Raw genomic sequence first — 25,664 nt, forward strand, 5'->3', positions numbered from 1 at the left:
TTTGTTCTGGCATGGGCTGCATACTTAACCATAAGAACGGCAGTAGTCCAAACCTCTGGATTCCTATGGTTGCATATTGATGACATTAAATGGCTGCTTGTTGATGCTATTCTGGAGAGAAATTGTGTTTTGCTGACATTTATTTCTTTGGAGATAATTTTTTCACATAAGAAGACATATTACACCAGGGGACGGGGGGTGCGTTGTGCACCGGGCGATGCCTGGGGGTGCAAAAATCACCCCCAGGCCTGTCCCCCCATGGCGCCCCTACCCCCCTTCCCACATTTACCTTAATTCCTTTTTCAGGCTTCAAAAGGCCTTGTTCTCAGTAAAAACGGCCTGAGGAACTACAATTCCCAGGAGACCTTGGGGCTCACAAGGTTTCCTGGGAAGTATAGTTCCCATCAGGCCTTTGGGGAAGGGGAAGGGGGAAGGGGAAGGGGCATGGGGGACGGAAAATGTGGAATGCACACCGGGCACAGTTTGGCCCAGCTACGCCTCTGTATTACACCACCCCAACAAGAGCATTATCTGGTCCTGCAAACAAAGTACTTGCTTGTGGACCCATTCTTGCTAATTATGATATAATTTGAAGGGGGAGGGAGTTTGTGGTATATGGGGACATAGGTATCAGTAAACAAGACCCTATAGGTTATTTTTCTGTCTTTTCTTTCTATATGTTAGTGATTTATTTCTGGAAAACCCATCAAAACCAATAGTGCCTAAAGCATGTTGGAACCATTAAGGCAAGACAAAGCCTCTCTCTCTTGATTTCTACTTAGTGCTTCCCAATGTTCAATTCTGGTGTCTTGTAAATAGTGAAGGAAACATTACACATGAGCTCAGAAAGAAACAATGATCAGATTGGCAACACACATTCTAGGATATCAGCTCTGGCTGTGTTTATTACAAGAACAGCATAATGCACTGAACCTGCTGTATATTTAATTCTAGATGAACCTGTCACTTTCTCAGTGGAAATAGGTGTTTGACAATTTTTGTTGCTCTTTTTTTTGAAGAAGAAAAATATTTCGGTTTATTCAAAGCCTTCTTGTCTTGTTTATTTGGGCACCAAGGCCTTGAAGGGACTTTGATCAAGTTTCTTCAAAGATTAACTGACTCTCTAAAAGTACACTGCTTTTTTTTAAAAGCAGGTATTTGCTTAGCTCAAACAGGGCATTGAATTCTATGGAATTATACAGTTTCCTGGTCTTTGCTGTAGGTTTCCTTAAGACATACTGCTGACATCACAAAGTCTCCTCTCAGATTCCCTCCCCTCCCTCTGATTTCCTCTTTCAGGTAATTCCAGCTGAGACTCTAACTTGTTTTTGACTGACAGTGAGTATGAGAACACTTTAGGTGGGAGTGGTGAAGGAGGGCTTTCAAAAGCACACATATATACATTTCTTGAAGAACACACTTCTTCGATGAAGGACCATCCAGCTTGTCATGAGAGTAACTTCAAGAAAGAAATTTGAACCTTGCTCCTTTACAGGTAAGAGGAAATTATAAAAAAGAAATATGCATAGTTCTTTCATGACAGTTGGAAAACTTTGTGTTGAAATTGAAAGCACTGATTAATGGTCTGAACCCTTTAAAGGTTACACAAAATTCCTTGGACGGAAAGCCTGCCTGTGAACTTCTGTCTGACGAGTATAAAGGTATGTAGTACGGCTTCGTTCTACTGATATGATGATACCTCAAATATATGACTGATTTTTTTGATCTGCTCGTGAATGATGGTAGTATCAAACCCCAGAACTTTACTTTGCAAGTCCTTTTCCTATGATATGATTTTTGAAGAGTTTCCAAATGTTTATTTTGTTGTTGTTTTTCTGATATTTTTTCTTTTAAAAATCAGATTTGCTGTTATTTAACTTGACCAGAACTCTTCAAAATCTTTATTACCTACACATAGAAAGGAATATTCTGCAAGAAGATTTTGAGGGTGGAAGGAGAGTACACACTTAGAAAACATGATGAATTTGCATCTAGGAGCAGCAGTGGCGTAGGAGGTTAAGAGCTCATGTATCTAATCTGGAGGAACCGGGTTTGATTCCCAGCTCTGCCGCCTGAGCTGTGGAGGCTTATCTGGGGAATTCAGATTAGCCTGTACACTCCCACACACGCCAGCTGGGTGACCTTGGGCTAGTCACAGCTCTTCTGAGCTCTCTCAGCCCCACCCACCTCACAGGGTGTTTGTTGTGAGGGAAGAAGGGCAAGGAGATTGTAAGCCCCTTTGAGCCTCCTGCAGGAGAGAAAGGGGGGATATAAATCCAAACTCTTCTCTTCTTCTTTTTCTTCTAAAATTATGAAAGTTTTGATCTGAGTTGTAGATTTCCAAGTTGATTTAGTGCAACTTGGTTTAACCTTACCGCTACTATTCCATTTTTCAATCTTCATCCTGAACAAATTTATAGCTAATATGATACCTGTGTTATACCAGTTGCAGAAATCAACAAAATCCAAATGCCTAACGAAGATATGCTATATTTAACTTTGGTAGATTATCCATTTACAAAGTGTTTTGTTGATACTTACGTAATTGTTCTAATTTCCAATTTCATTTCAAATAACTTTTGATACAAATGTCCGTACTAGAATCTATCTTCATAAATTAGAGGTAAAATGGGTCTGAAAACAGAATGCAGTTAAATAACTACCTCCATGTACTCAATTGTCACTGATTTATATAGAAGAGTTAAACATGCTTCCGTTAAATCAACTGGACATAGAACTTTCTGGATTGTGTAATTTGTTTTCACTATTTTCTCAAGGTACCAAAAACTCACTAATCAACCATAATTTAAACATATAAGATCCCCTTCGGGGATGGGGCGGTATAAAAGTATAATAATAATAATAATAATAATAATAATAATAATAATAATAATAATAATAATAATAATAATAATAATAATAATAATAATAATTTATGTGCTGTGAACTGGTATTGCTATTGTAAACAAGGCCTAGAGACTATGCTGAAGTTGATGGCCTGGACTCTTAAGAGCTATCCTGAATATAATATATGATGAGACAGTAAGACTGCCAAAAGCTGCCAGACACTCCTTTTTCCGCCTGAAAGTAGGAGGCAGTCTTTCTAATGCATGCCATATAAAAACCCCTCTATCTAATAGAGCATGGCAACTTTGAAGAAGGGTTTGTTATAGCCTTGATGAGCTGGGTTTCTGCACACAGAAAGCACTTAGGGAAGAATTCAAAATTATGACTAAACATTGCCTTCTGAAGTAATACACTCCACAACCCTACCATTGTGGTGTGTAGAATGGCTCAGTGACCAAAACACAAACAAAACAAGAATTGTTCCAGAACTGTCAAGGTAGGCACCCTGGAATTTGTCCTGTTAAAAGCATGGTCAAGCAAAGAAAATAAGTAAATGTGACAATCGTAGACAAAGCAGCACCAAACTTTATTGATTGTTTGCAGAGATCTTACTGATAGTGCCATTTCTTCTTTCTATTACTTAAGAGGTGGTTTGCTGATATAGACAGCTTGTAGCCTCTGGTACTAAGGAGAGAAGTAAACTCCAAAGTATCAGACTGTGCCTAAGTTTTCAGCCAAGAAAAAAAAGAATGTAACTGTTTTGCATGCTGATCCTGAGGCTGTTTTAGAACTAAGATGGGTTTTCCTTGACTTCAGAAAACCTAAAGTACATCTTGTAATTTTTACAGTCCTTTTTGTGTGTAATTATGTAAAGGCACAATCATTTGTTCTGTATTAACTACAAGGTTGTGCATTACAGTGTTAAAATTAAACTTTCCAGTCTCATAGAATCTGTGAACCGTCAAATACTTGAAGTTGCTGTCCTGCTGTACCTAACCAATTGGAATGAAAAAACACTCATGAATGAATTACTAGATTCCGGGGGCACTTTAATATTTTGTTTAAATTAGTCTATAGATATTCTCCTGACATTAAATACTCTCCTGGATCAATATTTGTTTGTTTGACAAAGTATACTTTGCCTGTCAAACGTATCATTCAAGATAATTTGCAAAATCTTAAAGCAGTAAAATAACCCTAAATAAAACAGAGAAGAATTTTTAACTATGTACTCTGCTCATTTATACCCTGTCTTTCTCCCCAACAGGGAGCCACAACAGCTTACATCATTATATCCTCCATTTTATCCTTACAACAGCCCTGTAAGATAGCTCAAGCTGAGAGTACATGACTGGCCCAAGGTCACCCAGAAAGTGCCCATGGGGGAGTTAGGATTTGAACCTGAGCTCCCAGAATTAGTCCAGCACTCTAACAGCTACAATTGAATAAGACTGGGGATGGAGTTCCATAACCAGGGTGCCACCACAGGAAAAGTCCTTTCTTTGGTTACCAACAAGCTGGGAGTCAGTGAAATTCTTTCCATATTGAAGAAATAAGTTTCTGATGGCTAGTCTTAGGCCTTTTATCTGGTTGTTATGTTCCAGTTTCTGAACAATCTTCAACAAATCGCCCATATTACAGTAATCAAGCTTGGATGACATCTGTCATGGCTATCAGATATCATGTCTGGCACCCTAAAGCACAACCCTAAGGCAGAGTTGAACCCATCTAAGCCAGTGAAGTGACGGGCTTAGAAGGGTATAACTTGATTTAGGATTGTGCTGTTATTTTTAGAGTCAATACATGTGGGGGATACAATGACTGGACAGTGACTGTACACAAGCTAACCCTGTACCTGTGTTTTATAAAACTGACCCCAGGTGCCCTTGGTGTATGTCTCATGTGAATCAGATGTAATGATATGATAGGGGCACAAATATAGTATTTGAGCATGGTGCAGACAAATTCAATATTTTTCTGTCCCATTGGTGGCAATGAGAGCATGAACATAGCATGTTACTGTGCTCATATGCTGCCTCCCTCCCTCCCCCTGCCACTTACAGAGTCTGGTTTTAGACTTCTTGGTTTACAAAACCTTAATCAAATTGGTGTGATATCTGAATGCAAGTGCCTGATCAAAATGGGGGTATATTTCGTCCCTTTGTCCAAAATGGCAGATAAGTCTGTTGAAAGCAATGAGACTTAACAGTGGTGATATGCATTTATAGCTATGTACTTATTTTACTTTTAATCATTTTGGGTTTTTTTCTGTAATTGTTATTACATAGGTTCAATTTCTTTCTTCCGATCTTTGTTTCTATTTGCTATTTTCCACCCAACTGTGATTCTTTCTGCACAGCAGAAATAAAATGTTCTGCAGAAGTTTTAAAATGATCCATTTTGGTCTTTTGTGTTTCCACAGCACAAAAAACAAATGTGTTGTTAGCCAAAACAGTTCTTTTTTCCCACCTGATGACCAATAGAGCTCTGGTCAATTTCAGAGTTGTGCCCACCATTTTGTGTGCTACTGCAGAGATTCTCTTGCCTCCACCATTTGGGGAAGATTTTTCCCAGAGGTTTCCCCTGCTTGCATCTCATCGGCCAGGGGCATACCGCCCAGGGGGACATATGGGGTCAAATGTTCTTGGGCTGCTGCCATTTAATGGGGGGGAGGTGGAAAATCGCCACCCATGCCCCACATTGTTTGGTCATGGTGGGGGAGGGTGCTTGCCCATATGTGGGGGGGGGGACTAAGATTTTGCACCGGGCTACATTTTCCTTAGATACGCCTCTGTCATCTGCCCGCCATTTCTGTGTAAAAAGTAGATGAATAAAGGTTTTTTTGCCTAGCAATTTCGCACATGTGTCATTTTTCCTTTTTTTGGTTTCAGAGGAATGTCTGTGAAGCTATAACATACAAACATGCACATATTGCAGCTTCTCTAATCATGACATTGTAGCTTCACAGACATCTCCCAAAAACAAAAAAGGAAAAATGACACATATGCAGGATCACTAGGCAAAACAAACTTTAATCATCTACTTTTCATACGAAAATCATGTGTGGTTGAGCTGCAAGCAGAGGCAACCTCTGTGGGGAACCTTCAGAGAATCTCTGCTGCAGCACGCAAAATGGCAGCCATAATCAGTAAAAATGAAAGTGCAAGGTTTAAGTGGGAGAAATAAAGCATTTCCAGCTTACTTTGGTTCATTCATCTGGCAGGAAACATTTTCAACCTGGGTGGGGGGAAAAGATTGTTAGTTTAGCAATTTTTGAAAAACTTTGGTTGAGAGAAATAAACCTTTTGGACATTTTGGGGGTGGGCAGGAATGGAGCTGTACAAATTTCTTTCTCAAAACAGTTTTCAGAATGTCCTCAAGACATTTTATTTCTGTGTGGAAGTCACCTGTGATAACCTTTTTCAAGGACTGTACCCCTTGCTCAAAAGATTCTATCCACCATATTTGCAGTAATTAGGATGAAAATTCACGGCTGTATGGTGGCAATGCAAAGTGCTGCCAAGTCACAACTGAGTTAGGGCAAGGCAACCCCTTGAGGCTTTCAAGGCAAGAGATGTTTGGATGTGGTTTGCCATTGCCTGTCTCCATGTGAGCCAAGATAGTTCAAGAAAATTATGACTGGCTCAAAGTCACCCAGCAGGCTTCATGAAGAGCAGTGGGGAATTGAATCTGAGTCTCTAGATTATAATTCACCCTCTTAACCATTATACCATGGTGGCTCTCTTTATAGGCAGGGCAAAATTTCAGCTACATTGCAGTTAAAAGCAAACGGCAACCCAAGAAAACAGATACTAGACGGAAACAATATAGAATTTGGAGCTTTATGAATTCATTCCCATATGAAATGGGAATAGCGAGGCATCTAAGGAGGGCACACTAGATGTGTACCTTATTTTGCTACATTTTCAGTACTTTTCTCCCAGCCCAGTTCTGAGAGTGGCAATGGTCTTGAGGCATCTGTAGTCACTCATTTCCCAGTTTGAATTAGTTACAGCTATTGTATTAAAGAATTGGGTTTGGATTAGTAATTAACTGCACGTACCTGATTAAACGTGTTTACCTTTCTCTGGAATGTACCATCAGTTTTAAGGCAACCGGGTCTTCCAGAATTAGATGGTGGCATGGTATTTACCCTTCATAAATTTTATGGAGAAAGACTTGATGAGTGGGTTTCTCGCAAGCCATCATGGGTTGCTAAATTTTGGGTCAGGGAGGAATTTTCCACCAGGACAAACTAGTTAGTGGTGACTTGAAGGGTGGGGTTTCTTTTTTTTTCTTTCCATAGTAGCCCAAGGCTTGGCTCATTTCCTTGAATCACCTGGAGCTATTGCTGTTATCAGTAGCTGATTGCCATACCCCCATCTCTCTTGGTTGCACTAATTCAAGTGGTGTTGATGGTGACATGTGGATGAAAAGGAAGAGGAGAACCCAGAATTTAACCTTCTATGTAGGGGAGAGAAAAATTGTATCTATAGAACTTATCTCTTTGTGAGATGCACAAAAGTCTATGCCTCATTTGCTTCTGATCATCTTGAGCTTCAATGGTCCTGTCTTTTATGAGGAGAACTAATGTTTGTACTCGATAGGGTATGGATCCCTTCTGCCCCCAATATTGCTTTATGAAATGTCTGTGAGTCAGTCATATTTTTAAGATTGTTGCTCACTGTATTATTCATGTCACTTAGATGATCAATACACATAAAATAAAATTACAAATCCCCAGATAGTTGGTAGTTACTTCAGCATTTCAAGTCTCCAAGTTGTGGAATGGATGCAATGTTGGTGGGTATAGATGACTCCAGATATTCCTGTACCGTCAATTCAAGGTTTGCATATGGAGCCCACTTAAAAATTCTGCAAATTGAAAGGGGTAATTTTTGCTGATTTCACCTCCTATGGCAAACTTCTAACTCCCCAAACTATTCCTGGGGCCCATCAGTCCCCATAAGCAGCATTTCAGGGAACATTTTGCGACTGAATTGGGTGGAGTAGATGAAGTCATATTCCATGGACAGAAATTTTTCTATCCACAGAAAAATTAGGTAGGATCCAAGCAATGGTGTGTAAAATAATTGTTCCGGTACTGCGCTTATCAAATTAATTCCTTTAGATATTGCAGTAATTAATGAAATATTAACTACCATCCTTTCTATGCCAATTTTCCTCTCCACCTGATTAAACTGCCACATTGCTTAGGTTTTTCTCTTGTGGTTTTTATCCTGAAAACTATCACAAACCTGTCAATCGCTTGACAATAATATCTGTTCTATTAAAGTGGATGATGTTGTAAACACCATTAGATCTTCCAACCTTCCTTAGGATCTGAAAAGTCAACAAAAACAGATGAATTCTAGAATGTGCTTGTGCACAAACTGCAAAATTATGACCGTGTGATTGTTAATTCTGATTAAAGGATATATCAGTTCATTGGCAAACATGAGCATTATTTAGCACAATCATTTCAGAAATCAAGTTTGACTTTCTCAAGACTATTGAACTGTTGAGCAGAGACAAAGCCATAAAGAAAAAGTAATAAAGATAAGACATCACAGAATGTAAATAAATAAGTCGCACACATACATACAAAACCTCATTTTGCAACAGTCATGTTTGCTTGATAAGGGAATGTTTGGGGAGTTTTCTGGCAATGTAACATTGCAAAACCTTCCACAATAAAAATATCATTTAAGACACAATAGCAAACCTATCCCAGAATGTTTTGATGGGTAGATTTTACCTCAGTGAAGTGCTGTGGTGGCTCTTTAACACACCAGTTTCCTTTTAATTTTAGTACTGATCACATTCCTAAAGATAAGAATGCATTTAATTGCTTTTTTAATATATGGAGTAGAAATACTCAACATACTTGTAAAGCCAAGTCCATCATTCACACAATCCTCCAGTGGTTCAGAGCTTTACAGTGGAAAATCTTTAGTCAGATAAAACATGTACTGTGGAGTTCTCAGCGTTGTTCAACAGGAGCCTGTTTATAACTCTGTGTGCGTAAAGGATAGCAGAACTATGGCTGCCTACCCTGGACAGTCTATTGGAATCTCTACAAATGTGCAAGTGTATGTACATCGGTTCTGTATGCATGATCAGGCCCTGATTTTGGCAGAGTTTCCAATCACTTGTATATGATGTAAGGGATTCCTACAGATTTTTTGGGGGGATATATACAGATATCTGGGATGTGGACAATAGGTGTGATACCAATCCATTCTTCATGCACACAACCATACATGCTTTGAATAAAGGAAATAACAATAGTGGGCATAAATCTCTTATGTTGTTTAGGAAAGAGCATAACTATGCTGCCTCCTATATACTGGGAAGTCAAAGAGGACATTGGGATTTCCTTGGCAGCTTTTTGCTGTGCTCTCAGAAGGTTTATCTTAGAGAGTGAACTGATATATAAAAGGTTGCCTCTCTCCTCTCAATACTCACAATGCTCCTCTCAATACTTAACCTTGTGCACGGCATAGTTGCATTACATTTACTTGCCTCCTCCGACTGTATTGTCCATCATTTCTCCTGCTGCCCACTAGCTTGAAGTCTTTTATTTATTTTTATTTATTTTATTTGTGTTTACTGCTTGTGAAACTTCAGTGATCATACTTCCTCCACTAAAACCTTTCCCTTAATCTTTATTACACTGTCTTTTCTGTCACTTGGCCTGGTATTGCTAAACTTGATCCTGCTATGGCGCCATCTTGGACTAGATACTATTATAGGGACAGCCCTAATCCTGATTATGCAAATATGTCTCCATTTTCCATGAATGCCTCCAGGCGTTGGCCTTTTTCTGCCACTGTGAAGTTTATGTTCTGCATATTTGTGTGGATCACCTATATATAAATAAATATAATGTGCCTAAACCCTCATGCTTATCCATAAATCATATGTACCATCTTTTCCTCATATACAAATCAATGTCCTTTGCCACTCCTTCAAGTTTATCAACTTGGCTAGTAAAGTACTAGTTATATTTAAAGTATATTAAAAGTACTAGTTACTAGTTATATTTAATACATGACTAGTAAAGTTCTAGTAAAGTACTAGTTATACTTAATATTTTTGCTTGGTTCGTTTTCTTCTCCAAAGAGGTACATCTGAGAGCTGCAATGTATCACCAAGAGATCCATGTCAGAAATTTTGGGCATCCACCTGCTCTTGTTATCCCTATGGAAACTACAGTTGAAAGGCAGTACTCTCAGAATCTTGTGGAATACATGAGACACTCCTTGTGGCTTTGATGGGTATGTGGGAAAGCATCTATAGGAGCAGTTCTAATATCTGGCTCAGCACTTTACATTTTAAATCAAGAAAGCCTGGGTTTGGGTAGTCAAGACAGATATTTGTTTGTGAAACACCTTCAAGAAATCTCAAACATTCCAATAATTAGAATATGTTGCTTACACCAACTGGAGCATCAATGGCTTCTTTCGAATGAGCCAATTTGGAAATCAATATAATCCACAATACTGTGTGGACCTCTGAAAATGTAGTCTGTAGTCACTGCTTTATCTTTGCTTCAAGCAAGATAGCACAGTTCCCTGCCTTTTTACAAAACACTGCAGCCTATTAACTTTTTTTCATTAAAGAAAGGATATGAAGCGGCAGCTGAAAGCTATTATTTAATTATAAAATGCTCAATATTTTTCTTCATTGGGCTTTGATGTTTTCACCTCCCTCATAAACATCAATGATTTCAAGAGTGTTTTTGACATGGTAGTGAAATGAAATAAAGAAACATGGCATCTTATTCTCCTCCTACTTTACAATCATTTTGTAATAACTGTCCCCTTTGTTTCTTTCTACATGTCCTAGGCAATTTCAAACAGTATTTGATTTTCATACATCAGACTTCTTTATATTTAAAATATCTGTGCTTCCATGTTCCCAACTGGTAACAACAGGTATAGGAAAATTCCTCTGGAGCCCTTTCTTTCATTTTCCCAAGTATATGCAGAAATGGAAAGGGAGAGGGGGATTTTCCATTCATTGCATGGAGAGTAAGAAATTTGGCATACTCCCCAGCCTTGTGCTGGAATTTGGGTGGGTCTCGGAAAAAGCACAGACTTCAGTGGAAAACATATATGGGTGTGCGTGTGAAAAAGTATTTTAAACCAAAAATTTACCACATACATAGATGGGTGAGAAAAAAAATATTCAAAATTAAATCAGGAAATTATAGGAAAGCATTTTGGCATTGCAATGGTTATGATTTAAGAAGGAGCTGGTCTAAAACTGCACATATGTATATTTCAGATTTGAAGTGTTTCTGTCCATATCTCATTTATTTTAAAAGGGCTTTTAAAACCACCCTTTCTTGTGTGCATTGTCATTTTAGTGGCAATGAGAAGAGCTGGATCAGACCAGTGGTCCATTTAATCTAACATTAAGTTTCAATAAGTGGCCAACTAGTTACCCTGGAGGACTAACTACAGAACAGAAAGGCCAAGACCTTCCCCTGATGTTGCCTTCTGGTGTTGGTATTTAGAGACTTCTGACCTCTGTCATCAATGCTGGTAGCTGCATATAGACCAAACCTTCACGAATCTATCTAATCCCTCTTTAAAGCCCTCTCTGATAGTGACCATATCCTCCAACAGAGAATTCTATATTTTAATAACTAATTTTATTTTGTCTGCCATGAATCTGTTGCCCATCAACTTTATTGGCTGCCCTCAGTGTAGCATTAGTATAAGTAGGGAAAGAGAAAAGACTCCCTGTATAAACACCACCCACTCTATGCATAATTTTATAAATCTCTATGTGGTCCCACTTATCTATTTTGTTTCCTAAACTAAAAATATGTCAGACTCTACCTAAAAGTGGGTTTCAATCCAATCCCCTAATTGCTGCATTAAGCAGGAGGACTGAATAAAAGTCTAATCTGGATGACTTTATAGAATTTTATTTATAGAACAAAGAATTATATAGAACAATATAATTTATAGAACAAAGTAAAGCTGTTGTTGCAATTCATATCCTAGTCCAGGCAGCACCATGAAATTTTTGGATCCAGTCATCATTAAAGCAGAAGAGAAATGGCTTCTGGGTACTGATCACCTCTTTTCAAAAAGGCTGCAGAGGTGTCCAGGCCATTTAACTTACCAGGAAAGTATCCAGTATGCTGCTGGCCTGGAGGGCCACTGCCAGTGAGTAGGAAGCATACGTAAGGCAGTGTAGCGCCAATGGGATGGGCAGGCATGACGCCCTGGGCATGCGTGGGCAGGCGGCAGGGGTACACGTGCCCCGGGCGCAGTTCCCCCTCACTCCGCCCCTGACCTGCAAACAGTAGGCCTGCAAACAGAGACCTATTTCTTTGGGAGCTAATTTAAAGGGCTGTTGTGAATTTACCAAGATAAAGTACAGGAAGTGATATGTGCCATTAGGAAAAAATACCATATTATTTACTTATTACATATTAATTAATGTATATGATTATTATGATTTGTGGCATTACAGCAATTTCCTAAGATGACTAAGGATGCTGTACCACAGCTCCTACAGCAAGAAAGACTGTGAGTACATATGCACAATGAGTACATAGGAGAGGATGAAGATGACATAAGAAGGAGCAAGGCTGAATATGGTTCATGTAGATTGCACATGTAGACTACAGTAAATCCAGTTGTACTAGGGTAACTCCACAGATACTGGTAGATATTCTAGTAGGTAGGCAAAATGAAACTGCAGAAACTGATAAGAAACTTATGCTCTGTTTATTGTCTTTTCATGAAATGTTGCTGCACTAAGGTCAGTGCAAAGACTCCTCTGAAGAGAATGTGATTGAAACTGCCATGTGACACATATCTTGTGCTCTTAAGAAATCTGAGATAGGGATTAGGTTAGAATGAAAGTAATACCATCTTTTGTTTCAGCTTTGCAAATTAGCTAATGTTTATCTGTCCAAATATATAATTCATTTTTGACACTCTGAACAACTGCACAGGTTTTAATTAAACAAAGCACACTGATGAATTTGTTTGACTGCTTCTCCACGTCTTAGTTTTTTTAAAGAAATCTATTTGCTCAGCTGTTAATTTCATGTGACAAAACAGCCCCAGCTCTCCAACGAGTTTTCATTTGTATGTTACCTGTACAATGCAATTAATAAATCAGTAATCATAAACTTGTTATCAAACTTCTATCAACAGCTATAACTCTGTGTACTTTGTTGCTGAAGCAAAATCCAATGAACTTTAACAGCAGCAGCATGTAAAATCATAAAGATGGTAACAGAGTATTCTCTAACCTTTGCACACTTCTCCTATTCGTCAACATCCTTTAAAAATGTTGAGCCAGGCAGAGTTATTTTTTCTTCTAACTTCCAAAGGGATTCCCAGTAGCTCTAATGAGGGCAGAGCTCAGTCCTCTTTGATTAAAGCTTGTGCCCATCAAGCAGATTTATGGAGGAAAAGTTGATCTATGGCTACCAATCTTGATCCTCCTTGATCTGAGATTGCAAATGCCTTAGTAGACCAGGGTGCTGGGGAGCAGCCAGAGGCGTACCTGAGGTAAATGGCGCCCGGAGACAAATTGTCTCTGGGACACCCTCAGGCTCCGCCCCCCACTGCTGCGGGGTGCCCTTGACCCCACCCATGTCACCATGAACATGGGCAAGGTCTAGTGTGCTTAACTCCCCCCAGACTCCCCCTGCTGGCTGGGCTCCCACCTGGCAGCCTGCAGCCTCTTCTGACCTCCCCTCTGGGCAGGCCAAAAGAGACTGCAGTCCCCAGCCTCAGAGACCTGCTTTATAAGCACTGAGGCAAGGGGTGCGACTTCCTGCTCCCCAAGCCCCACCCCCACCCTCAGTGATTATAAAAGCAGGTCTCTGAGGCCGGGGACTGCAGCCTCTTCTGGCCTGCCCAGAGAGGAGGTCAGAAGAGACTGCAGGTTGCTGGCTGGGAGTCCAGCTGGCAGGGGAGGGGAGGAAGGGAGGGGGAGTCCATGGCGACATGGGTGGGGTTGAGGGCGCTTAGAGTTCCTGCTACTCGTTTTCGCATGCCTCGACCCCGTCCTTGTGTCACTGTCACTGACATGGGCGGAGTCAGGGGTTCTCAGAGACAATGAGGCAGCAGGACTTCCTGGGCCTGGTCTGGTTTGGTAGGGAACCTGCAAGAATCTACAGAGCATGCCATACTTTCCCCTTCCTCACATTAGCTCCTTTTCTCCTCCATCTGACAGCTCCTATATCCTCACCTTTCTCTGATTCCTTCACTCCCTCCCACCCACCAAGCAACCTACCTTTTACCTGCCACTCAACTTCAGCTATATTTATTACCACTTATACCCCACCTTTCTCCAAAGCAGCTTAAATTATTATTCTTCCTTTTTTCTTTACAACAACCCTGTGAGATAAATTAGGCTGAGAGTATGTGACTGGCCCAAGATCACCCAATGAGCTTCCATAGCAGTAGGGATTCAAATCTAGGCCTTTGAGTAGCCAGGCCTGGGTGAATCAAAGAAATCCTTGGTAGCAGGTTGCCAGGTGTTTGCTGCCAGGCTGGCCTGAATGATCACAACACAAAAAGATTTCATCATTCTCTCTCTTCAATCCCATGCACTTAAAGGTAACCCAGATTGTTTCCATGGGCTCCAGTCACTGCCTGAATGGGTAAAAGGGATACATGTGAAAAGGAAAATGGGGTCCTTTACAACAACTGCAGCCTGTTATACATATGCTGTGTGGAATCTACCAAAATGAGAGGTCAGGGCATGGATGAGAGGAGACCAACCTCATGCTCAACCCTGATGATCAAAGGAAAAAGGAAAGCTTAAAACTAGTACACCAAGAAAGGGATAGCAGCCAGTGGTTTGAGATGCCTGCTCTATGTTTCTGACTGCTGCTCATTCATTACAGAATCTGTATAGGTCATTGATTACTTTAGGTTAGTTTCCTCCTATGTAAGTAAATGGGGATAGGAAAAACTTTCTCTGCAAAGCTGTGGCTAGGATAATCAATGTTTGTTTTGCACTTTGAAAATGGAAAGTGATACAGAATCAAGAGTTCAGTATTGTTTTTGTAAGCATGTGAATAAGATCACTTATAAATTACAGTTTAACTCCAACATTTAGACCTATAAGAATGAAAATTTAAGCCCTTTAATGAGCAGATGTCTGTGTGAAAACTTGCTGTCTTCAAGAGGCAAATAATATTCATGCAGCGTAAGCTGGAGGTGGAAAATCAGTGATTTCTGCTTTGGGTGTCTAGCTGTGAAAGTGGTTGAATTCCAGGAAATCATAGCACCACAAGAGAGATAAGAAAAAAATCTGAATGTTTTGTAAGTCCATAAATTTTATTCATAAAAAGTCTTAACACAGCAGGGTTTGGTGGGGGGTGGGGGGGTGGGGAGGCTCTTTTCATGAAGTGTTTGTGTCCCAATAGCATTTTTTAGAACTACTGTTATTTAAAAAATAGCAGAAGATAGATAGAAGATACTACAGTTTTTATTTCTAGATGAATTTGATTCCTGTAATAAAAAAAATCTAGATCAATAAGTCTCAAATAAAGTAAAGCCTGCTGGTCACTAAACAACAGTTGTAACAAGCCTGTCTATGTTGAATGGATTATGGCTGTGGTCCTAAAGCTTTTTCCCACAAGCAAATCTAACTAAAATCAATGCATTTGTCTCATAACATAAATGCTTTATGATCATAGGTCACATGCCATAAACCTATTGGGTTCACTTCATCCTTGGCACATAAATCTTTCATGTGTAAGTATCAGATATTGTTTTATAAATCTCAGAGTGTAAATATATAGATAGTCTTTGATAACCAGTAGGGGTTGCAAATGAGTAAACTATTAAATAGCAATATTTTAGTACTTTATGTAGGAATACTTGGAAGATGTTTATAAAACAGCAAGAAAGGAAGCATGTCTGTTTTTAATAAGAAGGGTATTTTAAAAGTATTTCAAAGGATCTCAGAAAGAAAGTCTGGAAAGTCTTTTCTCTGCCAGAGACCCTGTAAAGCTGCTGCCAGATTAGACCGTACTGGATGGACCCATGGGATGACTGAGAATAAGGTGGATTCAAGTGATCATGTTCTAAATACTGAAGGCCATCATCATGATAAGATTAGCATCAAAGGCCCTGCTTCAGTTCCCCCCACCATCAGAAAGAATTGCCTCAGAAAGACTGAGGTGTTCCACAGCAACAACCCCTCATTCAAGGGACTTCCTTGCTGCTGCGAGTCCACTGGCCAGTTTCAGATACCAGCCTAAGACCATTTTGTTCACCCAGGCTTATGTGTGTGGGGTTGGCTGTATTCTTGATTGTTGCTTGCTGGTTTTAAGAAGTTTTAGAATGTTGATATTGCTATATGCTGTCTTAATAATCAGTTTCAGGGTTCCATTATAAGACATTTTTATGTTTTGTTTGGAAGCCACCCTAGAAACCTATGGCTGGGAACTGGAACAGAATCAATAAGACAAGTAAAATAAGACTGTAAACATGTGCACAAAGTTAATTTTTGTAAGCTGAGCCACAAGCTGTAATACACAGATTACAGAAACATCATAAGCAACACTTAACACATACCAGTATTACAGACAAACAACAGTCATTCTCTACAGGAATAAATGAATTCCTAAAGGTCTGTCCCACTAATGATTTCATTCCTTCCAACTCAAAAGAATTTGATCCTAACGTGCTTTGTTGAAATTCTCCAGCATCAAGTGGAGCTCTTAGTGTACAGAAGAAGTACTAATACCCTTTCTCCTCCTCCTCTTTGCTTGTTCCTTGTACCCAGGACTTTTATATTTTGTTTTGTCCCAGGAAAGTGTCTTTAGAATTGCATGCTGGGTATTCTCCCAGGGCATTAATAATGACATTGGCTTTCATCAGCTAGGACAGCCCTGATCAATTTCATTTTCGGTATGCTGGGAAAGTACATCTGAAGTCCTATGAAGCACAATCCAATCCAATGAGTACACCAATGGGAGGTAAAGTAATTTTGTAACTGAACTCTCATACATAAGATCATTCCTAAGCCTTTCAGTTCAGTCTTTATGGGTGCTTCCGCACTTACTGTGTTGTACCGGTTTCTACTCAGGTTCAACTCAGTGTATCCGCACTACAACCGAGCTCGACGTTGTCTTGTCTCTTGTCTGTTTGTCTACCTATCCATCCCCCCCCATCTATCTCTCATGCCTTTCTACTAAAAGCATTTGAAGAAGTTCTGTTTTCCTGAGGAAATGCAGTTGTATACATGATGTGAGGTAGAATGATGAGGTTAAGATCTCTAGATGATAAAAACTCACTAAATTACAGTTTTCCAGGACTCTTTGGGCTGTTATTATTAAAATAGAATAAAATGGTTGTCTATAAGAGAGACTGGCACATATAACCCAACACGTAGGGCTCTCTCTCTCTCTCTCTCTCTCTCTCTCTCTCTCTCTTTCTGTCAAACACAATCCCTTGCATGCACTGCTACCAACTCACTCTGATTTTACAACATGGTCCAGCCTCACAGCCAGTCCCTCTTCATTTCAGGTGCCTTCCAACCTCCCAGCTAGTCTTCTTAATCTACCTAGATCTTTCTAACTTCCACTCTAACTCCACAGTTTTCCTGAAACCATTCTTACAAGCATTTACTCTTACCACTGTAGAAGATGGATAGGAATAAGACAGGCCCATCATTTCCTTTCAGTCTGTGTTCCAGCACAAGAATAAGGGATCACTTGTCAGCAACAAAAGAAGGAGGATGCTAATCTGGCACAAAGAAATCTTTTCCATCTCTACGCAAAATCAGGCTGGGGAACACATTGGCCCACCATATGTCATTGACAATGAAAAGACAAGAAAAATGGTCTGCATATTTATAGGAGTAACTGGAATATCCAGTGTTACAACAGCAAATATTGGAATAAACAAAGCAGAGGTTTGGAAAGAATGCAATCTTTCATGCTTCCAGGCACAAGTCAGTCAATTTGGGAAGAAGGAGGGAGGGGGGGGGAAAGAGAAATGAGAATTGCCTTTAAGGATAAACTCACTGCCTGCCTCGGGGTATTTTCCTCTGGTGCAGCTAGTGTGGGCTGAAAGAGAGTGATTACTGACCTGATGCAGCACACCAAGCACAGCAGAGAAAAACGTGGAAGTTCTTCAGTCTAAAGTCTCCAGCATGCATTTGTAAAGATACAAACAACCGAAATTCAGGATCGTGTGAGCAGAGAAATGATGAAGGAAACAGCGTGCAGGAAGTTAGGGAGGAAAGGCCAAGGTTCGGATGGGATCCATTCCAAGAGATGAAAGGAAGTGACTCACTGGTACATGAATGCTCCCTAATAAAGAATACAAATGAAGAGAGGAAGGTTCCAAGGACTGGTGAGATACTATTCTAATACTTGTTTAATAGTCTAAGGTCAAGATCCAGAAATTGTTTGCTGTGTAACATTGACAACAGAGGAGACACAGCCTGAAAATATAAGCAGGAAAATGAAAGATCACAGGAGTGAGGGGCATATGAAATGCAAGGCCAGTTGTACTCATAGGTCATGCAGGAGTAAGACTTACATGTTACCTTTGAAATTGATACCCTGAAAAAGTTCCTGCTCAGGAACAATCCAGCGAGGAAAATAGCGCTGTCTTGGAAATTCACAAATGTTCTCCAAGTTTATTCATAGATCAATGTAGGCTGATCTGAAACAACAAAGCTCTGAAAGGCTTTGAGCCCCTCTGACTACTTCTGTGTCCCAGCTAGACCTCTTATGAGTACCTGAGAACACTGGGATCAAAATAACAGCACATGAAGGGCACATCCAAAAGTATTCTTCAGGGCTGCTCCTCAGACCTGGAGCTTCCCTCCACCTGAAAGGTTTGTGTTATTAAGGCACGCATCTTTCATGAGTTTATTCTTCCCCCTTTTCTATTTTAGATGGTTTAAAAATAATTTCAATCATCAAACAGAAAAGAAATAGAAAATATGACAATTGTGGCAAGATTTTAAAAATTCTGATGAAAATAAAAGTTATATGTGGGGACAGAGAAAGAACTAAGGAAACACCTGTTCAAATTAATGGAAAATATGTGGGGACGATGGAGATAAAGTGGGTCATGGGTTCCTAGTGCCATGGTATAATTTTCCTCAGAATTCCAGATTTGCTACTTCAATGGAGTCATGAAATTTCAGAACACAGCTTGTTTTCCTTTGCCTGATTCAGACTTTCCATCTTCCAGTGTTTATTATGGCAGTTGTCTAGGCAGCTCGCATTTCTGGGTAAAAGCTGTTACTCAAACCTGGGCTTTAATTGGTTCTGGTGGGTTTTCCGGGCTGTGTGGCCGTGGTCTGGTGGATTTTGTTCCTAACGTTTCGCCTGTATCTGTGGCTGGCATCTTCAGAGGTGTATCACAGAGAAAAGTCTGTTTCACACTGTGTCACACTCTGAAGATGCCAGCCACAGATGCAGGTGAAACGTTAGGAACAAAATCCACCAGACCACGGCCACACAGCCCAGAAAACCCACCAGAACCAGTTGAATCCGGCCGTGAAAGCCTTCAACAATACACTGGGCTTTAATATTGATAAGGTTCTGTCTCTGATCAAGGCTCCATATTTGGTGATGAGAAGTTTCTCCATCTTTACTCCAAGATTTGTGGACATAACGTTAAATAAAGTGTAGTGTTCCAAGCTAATTTCTGGGTGGAGCAACATGGCAGGGTGCTTCCTGCTGAGCAGATCCATGCACATTACAGGGAGCAAGCCAGTAGTGGGATCCAAAAATTTTAATAACAGGTTCTGATGGTGGTGGGATTCAAACAGTGGCGCCGCCGCACACATGCACCTCCAGTCCCTATTGGGCAGGGAGGTTGCTTTAGTAACCCCTTCTCAGCACTCAGAAAAAATTAGTAACCACTTCTAGAGAAGTGGTGAGAACTGGTTGGATCCCACCTCTGGAGCAAGCTATCTTTGTAAGTACCTCTTTGTTGAGACGGAAGATTATAGACTCCAATGCCAATTTTAATGTATTTATTTTGATTTATACCCCACTTTTCTTCCCAATAGCACTTTTCTTCCCAGCACAATTTACAAAAAATACTTTTCTCCTCCTCCATTCTATCCACACAACAATAACACTGTGAGGTGCGTAAAGAGAGAAAGTAATTGGCCCAAGGTCACCCAGTGATTTGAATGGAAAAATGGGGATTGGAACCTGGGTGTCCTATGTCCTATTCTGACATTCTACTAAGTGCACTGTACTGGCTCTCAGAACTGAAATTCTTCTTTACCAACTGATTCTGACAAGAGTCCATTCTGCATAGCACAAATAAAATATATTGAGGATGCAAAAAAAGGCATCTCAGGGAGGAACTCTGTTCAGCTTTTTCTCCAAGACGTTCCCAGGACACCTTATTTCAGCTCAAGCCATCCTGCTACCTGTGTGGAGCTCAAGAGCTGACCTGCCCAACAATTAAAGCCTTTTTTTCAGTTTCCTCTACTGTTGGCACTTGACATTTTGTGCTGCAGGGATTCTCTGTGCTTCCAACTATTTGGTGAAGGTCACCCTGAATGTTTTCTCTGCAGGCTCCAATCCTGGGTACCTTTTCAGTCTGAAAAGTACATGGTTGTACTTTGCTCATCCTGCTTATTCTGGTAATATATAGACTTCCCTTTTAAAAAAATCGATGAGTTGTCTTCAAAGAAATAGAGACACAATTTCAGAATCATAGCCAATTTTCATATTGTGTCTGTGTAACTTTGAAGACAGCTCTTCAGAAACAAAAAAGGGAAGACTATATATTGCTGGAATCAGCAGGATGTGTAGAGTATAACCAGTGGTGGCATTCAACAGGTTTGCACAACTTCAGCAGAACTGGTTGTTAAAATGGCGCTTGTAAACAGCCAGTTGTTAAATTATTTGAATCCGACCACCGGAACCGGTTGTTAAATTATATGAATTCCACCACTGAGTACAACCATGTACTTTTCAAGATCTTCTAAGATCGGAGACTGCAGAGCAAAAATCCAGGGTAATCTTCACCAAATAGATGCGTGCATGGAGAATCCTTGCAGCACAAGTCAGGCACCAGTGGAAGAGGAAGAGGAATCCTTGCAGCACAAGTCAGGCACCAATGACAAGAGGCTTTAACCGGGGAAGGAGGGCAGGACTCTTTCTCCTCTGATGCCTTTTTTGTCTGTGCTGTCCGAACAAAAAATTAGGAGGTGACTTTTTGAAAAAATGTCCCCAGGATGTTTTGTTTGTGCATAATGGAACACGGACGTTTTATACAAGAATTGAACTCACGAAACAGAAACATTTGCTTGCTGTCTCTCTACGTTTTTTATGAATCTCTTGGAGTTTCCTAGAATAGATGGGGTAGAGATTTTTTGATTAATAAATAAATAGCAATGAAAGCTGACTATACAAGAAGGATCATGCTTGTAAAAAAGGTTTCTACTGACAACAATCAAGCCCTCATTTTTAAAATGGATTTACTTATGAGTAAACAATCCAAGCTGTAGTATTTGTACTAATGCAATTCCTGTGAGAAAAGAAATGAAGATCATTGGCTTGGGGTCAGTCTTATCCCAAAGAACTTGTGCCTGTGTGTGACTCCAGATACCCCATTTGAACATTTCCTCTGGGTTCAGGGAGCAGTCTGATGGACATGTGGAGCTTCTACCCCTAAGGGATTTTTCATTCAGGTTTTGTCCACACAAAATAATCTACTGCTTCTGTGCAGTGACTGGGTGCATCCCTGTCAAAGGATCGCTTAGGGGTGGATCCCTGCCATACCAGCTCTATTTGTGTATCAAAGAGCATTTATATTTTACTCAGGTTGTAGAAACAAAAGGAGGAATCGTCACGGGAAAGGGGGGGGGTAAACATTCCATACCAACTTACTCTCAATTTGATTTAAAAATACAAATATCTGTAATTGTCCAGAGTGTGATCAGCTGTGGACCCTCTTGATTTACCAAGTCATGTATCTCCCCTCCCCCCCCCACGGTTTTCCTGTGGGAATCTGCATGTTGTTAGTTCTGCATGTTGTTTGGCTGCATTTCCTTAGTTCTATTTCTGACTTTTTAGCTTGTTTAAACAGCATTTGTGAATGGATTGCTATCGCCATTGATATGCTCCTGCTCTCTATTGTTGTTCAGATTACTCAAGGTATTGTAATCTCTTTTTCCTGTTCATTGTCTAGATATGTTGTAGAGTGTATGTGTGTTTATTTGACAGTCCCATTATTATTATTTTAATGCACTGGAATCATTCAGTGAAGTAAACCTTAGAGGAAAGGAGTTCAGTCTTAATAGTTGTAGCTGCTAAAGGAAATAAGGCTAAAACTGTCATTTACCTTCATCCTGCCAGCAGTTACTTAGTCATGGGTGTAAACATGAATATTCTTCTACTGACAAAACAGGAAAGTTACAATCATGAATAATTACATTGCTATCCTCAGCTGGCAGACATCTCTACTACAAGTCCGTCTTTGCCTTCCAGAAATGATCTTTTAAGTAGTTACAAGAAAGAATTATTTTTTTCCTGTGGTTCATAAAAATGAATCACTTATTAAAGCGCTCTTTTTAATGCCAAACAATGGAACAAAACAATACTAGCTTCACAAAGCAGCAAACTACAAAGGATGCAAGTTGGGGAGCTTTTTTTTTTTTAGGAACAGGAAGTTTTGTTATTGGAAACTCCTGTTAATTTGCTCTGGCCTTGTACTACGTAACCACCTTCTGATCCTGGAAACCATGTCCTTTTTTGTCTCTTCATGCTGGCCAAGGCAGACTATTCCCCTGCTCTCTGCTTTGTTCAGTCTGGGATGTAGGCACACTTAATCTCCATTTGGACAGAACTGGGATACACAGTAAGCAAATGCGGAGAATTTTGTGGCCCACGGTCATCTGTGGTTGCTCTCAGCTGGGCCCAAGTGTTCTAAAGCTGTATTTGTGAAGTACCTCCAGCTTTCCCCTTTGAAGTGGAAGAGGGAGATAATGTCAAAGCTTTGAAGATTTTTCAGGTGCAAATATTTTTTCCAAAATGTTTTTCTGTGTTCAAAAGACTGTTTTCCTGTGTCTCAAACGCAGTTGCATGTTCAATGTAGAAATAATTGTTTCATTTGTGAAAATTACACTCAAAATTGTTGTTAAAAATATCTTTGCCAGCGTTTCCAGAGGTGGCATAAATCCAGGTTTGGTTTGGAGGGTTCATGTTAAACAAATCTAGTTTTCTTGAAAGACCATTCTCTTGAGTGCCTGTGTTTCATTTGTTGCCATACATTCGATACTTGAGAAGCTTTATAGTACAAGAAAGAGTTAATGTGATACAATTATTTTTCAAATAGACCATCAATATTGATGTGGAAATCAGAAATATTATTTTCTGCTTAGCACATTTCACACTACTTCCAAAACTTTAAAATCTAACTTTTTCTGACTATACAAATGTAACAAAATCACAATCCTTCAGTAATTTTAATGCAGAGTCTATTCATTATGCTGGTGCTGATGTTTTCTTAACTAACCATTTCCCACTCTCTTTTTAGGTCTGAGACACTGACAATGGAAGCCACACAGATCAACATGTCTCAAAGCCCCCTAGTAAATGGGGCCATTGGTGCTAAAGTGAAGAAATGCAAACCTCGTGTGATGTCAAAAAGTGGCCACAGTAATGTCAGGATTGATAAGGTGGATGGTATTTACTTGCTTTATCTTCAAGATCTGTGGACCACAGTTATTGACATGAAATGGAGATATAAACTTACTTTGTTTGTAGCTACTTTTGTAATGACTTGGTTTCTTTTTGGAGTCATTTACTATGCCATTGCATTTATTCATGGAGACTTGGAAGAAAACAAATACTCTCGCAAACATGTCCCCTGTGTCATGAATGTTGACTCCTTAACTGGCGCATTTCTCTTTTCTTTGGAGTCCCAAACAACCATTGGTTATGGCTTTCGTTTTATCACTGAGGAGTGCCCTCATGCCATTTTCCTCTTAGTTGCTCAACTGGTCATCACAACTTTGGTTGAAATCTTCATCACGGGTACCTTCCTAGCCAAAATTGCCAGGCCTAAAAAACGGGCTGAGACCATTAAATTCAGTCATTGTGCTGTCATCACTAAACACAATGAGCAACTTTGCCTGGTGATCCGTGTGGCAAATATGAGAAAGAGCCTTCTGATTCAATGCCAGCTGTCTGGAAAGCTTCTGCAGACCTATGAAACTAAAGAAGGAGAGAGGATCCTGCTTAACCAAGTCAGTGTCAAATTCCATGTTGATTCCTCATCTGAAAGTCCTTTCTTGATTTTACCTTTGACTTTTTACCATATATTGGATGAGAACAGTCCTTTGAGAGATCTTACACCCCACAACCTAAAAGAAAAAGATTTTGAACTTGTTGTCCTTTTGAATGCTACAGTTGAGTCAACAAGCGCTGTTTGCCAGAGCCGAACCTCGTACATTCCAGAGGAGATCTTCTGGGGTTATGAGTTTATGCCTGTGATTTCTCTCTCTCAGAATGGGAAATATGTTGCAGATTTCAGTCAGTTTGAGCAGATCCGAAGTTCAGATTGCAACTTGTATAGTATGGATTCTGAAAAGCAAAAACTGGAAGAGCAGTATAGAAAGGAAGACCAAAGGGACAGAGAACGCAGAACAATGTTATTTCAGCAAAGCAATGTTTGAATTCTTGTTCATCGCTAACTATATCCGAGTGTATATTTTTTCGGCAAATGGATAGGCAGCAATATGTTGTCTAAAAAGCTATGATGCCGACAGTATCTGAATACATCATGATTCAGTTTGCTTAAGTTGAGTGGAGCTGTTTGAGGTTATAATGTGGGATAACGAAGATGGATTTCTCTTAAGGGTCTACCATATGCCAACTTTTGTGGCAAACCCTTTTGTTTTTCAGCTGATAGGTGGAGTTTGATATGTTGAATAAATGTGTCCAAATACATATTCAAAATAATTTAGTTGTATTAGTAGGATAAAAGAGTTGTTTTGAAAGGTAATCTTCAGGACTTTATTTACCTAGTTTCAGATGAGTTTAGAAAAGAAAAAAACCTGTGTTGTGGGGTTAGAAATCAGAATTGTACAAACCAGTTTTCTCAGAGAAAAAACTATTTGTCTGATAATATCAGGCAGACCATTAAATGGTTGCTCAGATGTCATGAGAGCTTAAGGAGAGGTTGGTTAGAGCAACATTTTTTGTGCCAATGCAGATCCTCCTTTGAAAACTGTGACCCTTCTGACTGCTGAAGAGTTATCCAGAAGCAAACATCTAGAGTAAATTGTCCTTCCCAAAGCCAGAGGAAATACCTATGTTATGTCTGAGGAACAAGGGAGCAGGTCTTTGCACAGCTTTTCTCCCCCTCCCCTGGTCCAACAATTAAAGTAGCGTCTATAACAGTTTCTTCCCTTTCTGACATGCATATTTGGTAGGCTAAGAGTAGCGTTCATTCACCAGTGTAACTCGTTAGCTTGGCACTAAGTAATAGAAAGATCTTGGGTGTTTCAGAGAACGGTCTGCTTTTTTTTGTAAGAAAAACGGATACAAATTTAAGCATTAGGGTGAAAATAGTTGTTTAAAAAGTAAGAAAAATGCTATTGCAGTTAACACTTCTGTTTTTATGCAGTGTATATAGCAGTATAATAGCATATTGCAAAAGATCACTTGCTTTGCTTTGGACCATTATGTAATATTTCTGAATAAAATTCTCTGAAACATTTACAGTCAAATGTTTCACACAGTCTGTTTAATGTTTAGCTTGCCTATAAAAAAGAATTTTTTGATTTCATATGAGATAGCAAGGCCAACCATAAAGTTACCCTAT

The 25,664-nt window shown here is 39.7% G+C and overlaps 1 protein-coding gene across 6 annotated transcripts; it reads left to right on the forward strand.

Annotated features, from left to right (window-relative positions):
* The first annotated feature begins 1,304 nt into the window (after window positions 1-1,304).
* KCNJ15 (potassium inwardly rectifying channel subfamily J member 15) lies at window positions 1,305-25,569 on the forward strand. 6 transcript variants are annotated; one of them, XM_048492424.1, is made up of 6 exons: window positions 1,305-1,495; window positions 1,601-1,661; window positions 15,539-15,596; window positions 16,728-16,825; window positions 17,908-18,206; window positions 23,373-25,569. In XM_048492424.1, exon 6 carries the CDS (start codon window positions 23,389-23,391, stop codon window positions 24,511-24,513), a length of 1,125 nt encoding a protein of 374 aa, XP_048348381.1. In that variant the 5' UTR covers window positions 1,305-1,495; window positions 1,601-1,661; window positions 15,539-15,596; window positions 16,728-16,825; window positions 17,908-18,206; window positions 23,373-23,388; the 3' UTR covers window positions 24,514-25,569. The 6 variants fall into 6 exon arrangements, with proteins under 6 accessions (XP_048348381.1, XP_048348378.1, XP_048348379.1 ...); XM_048492421.1 differs by lacking the exon at window positions 17,908-18,206 and having other exon boundaries at window positions 16,659-16,825; XM_048492422.1 differs by lacking the exon at window positions 17,908-18,206.
* Window positions 25,570-25,664: the final 95 nt, after the last annotated feature.

Source organism: Sphaerodactylus townsendi, linkage group LG04 (genome assembly GCF_021028975.2).
Source record: "Sphaerodactylus townsendi isolate TG3544 linkage group LG04, MPM_Stown_v2.3, whole genome shotgun sequence".
Classification (NCBI taxonomy): Eukaryota; Metazoa; Chordata; class Lepidosauria; order Squamata; family Sphaerodactylidae; genus Sphaerodactylus; species Sphaerodactylus townsendi.

Excerpts from the sequence above, each read along its gene's own strand:
- KCNJ15 (XM_048492421.1), top strand. The coding sequence starts at position 23,389 with ATGGAAGCCACACAGATCAACATGTCTCAAAGCCCCCTAGTAAATGGG.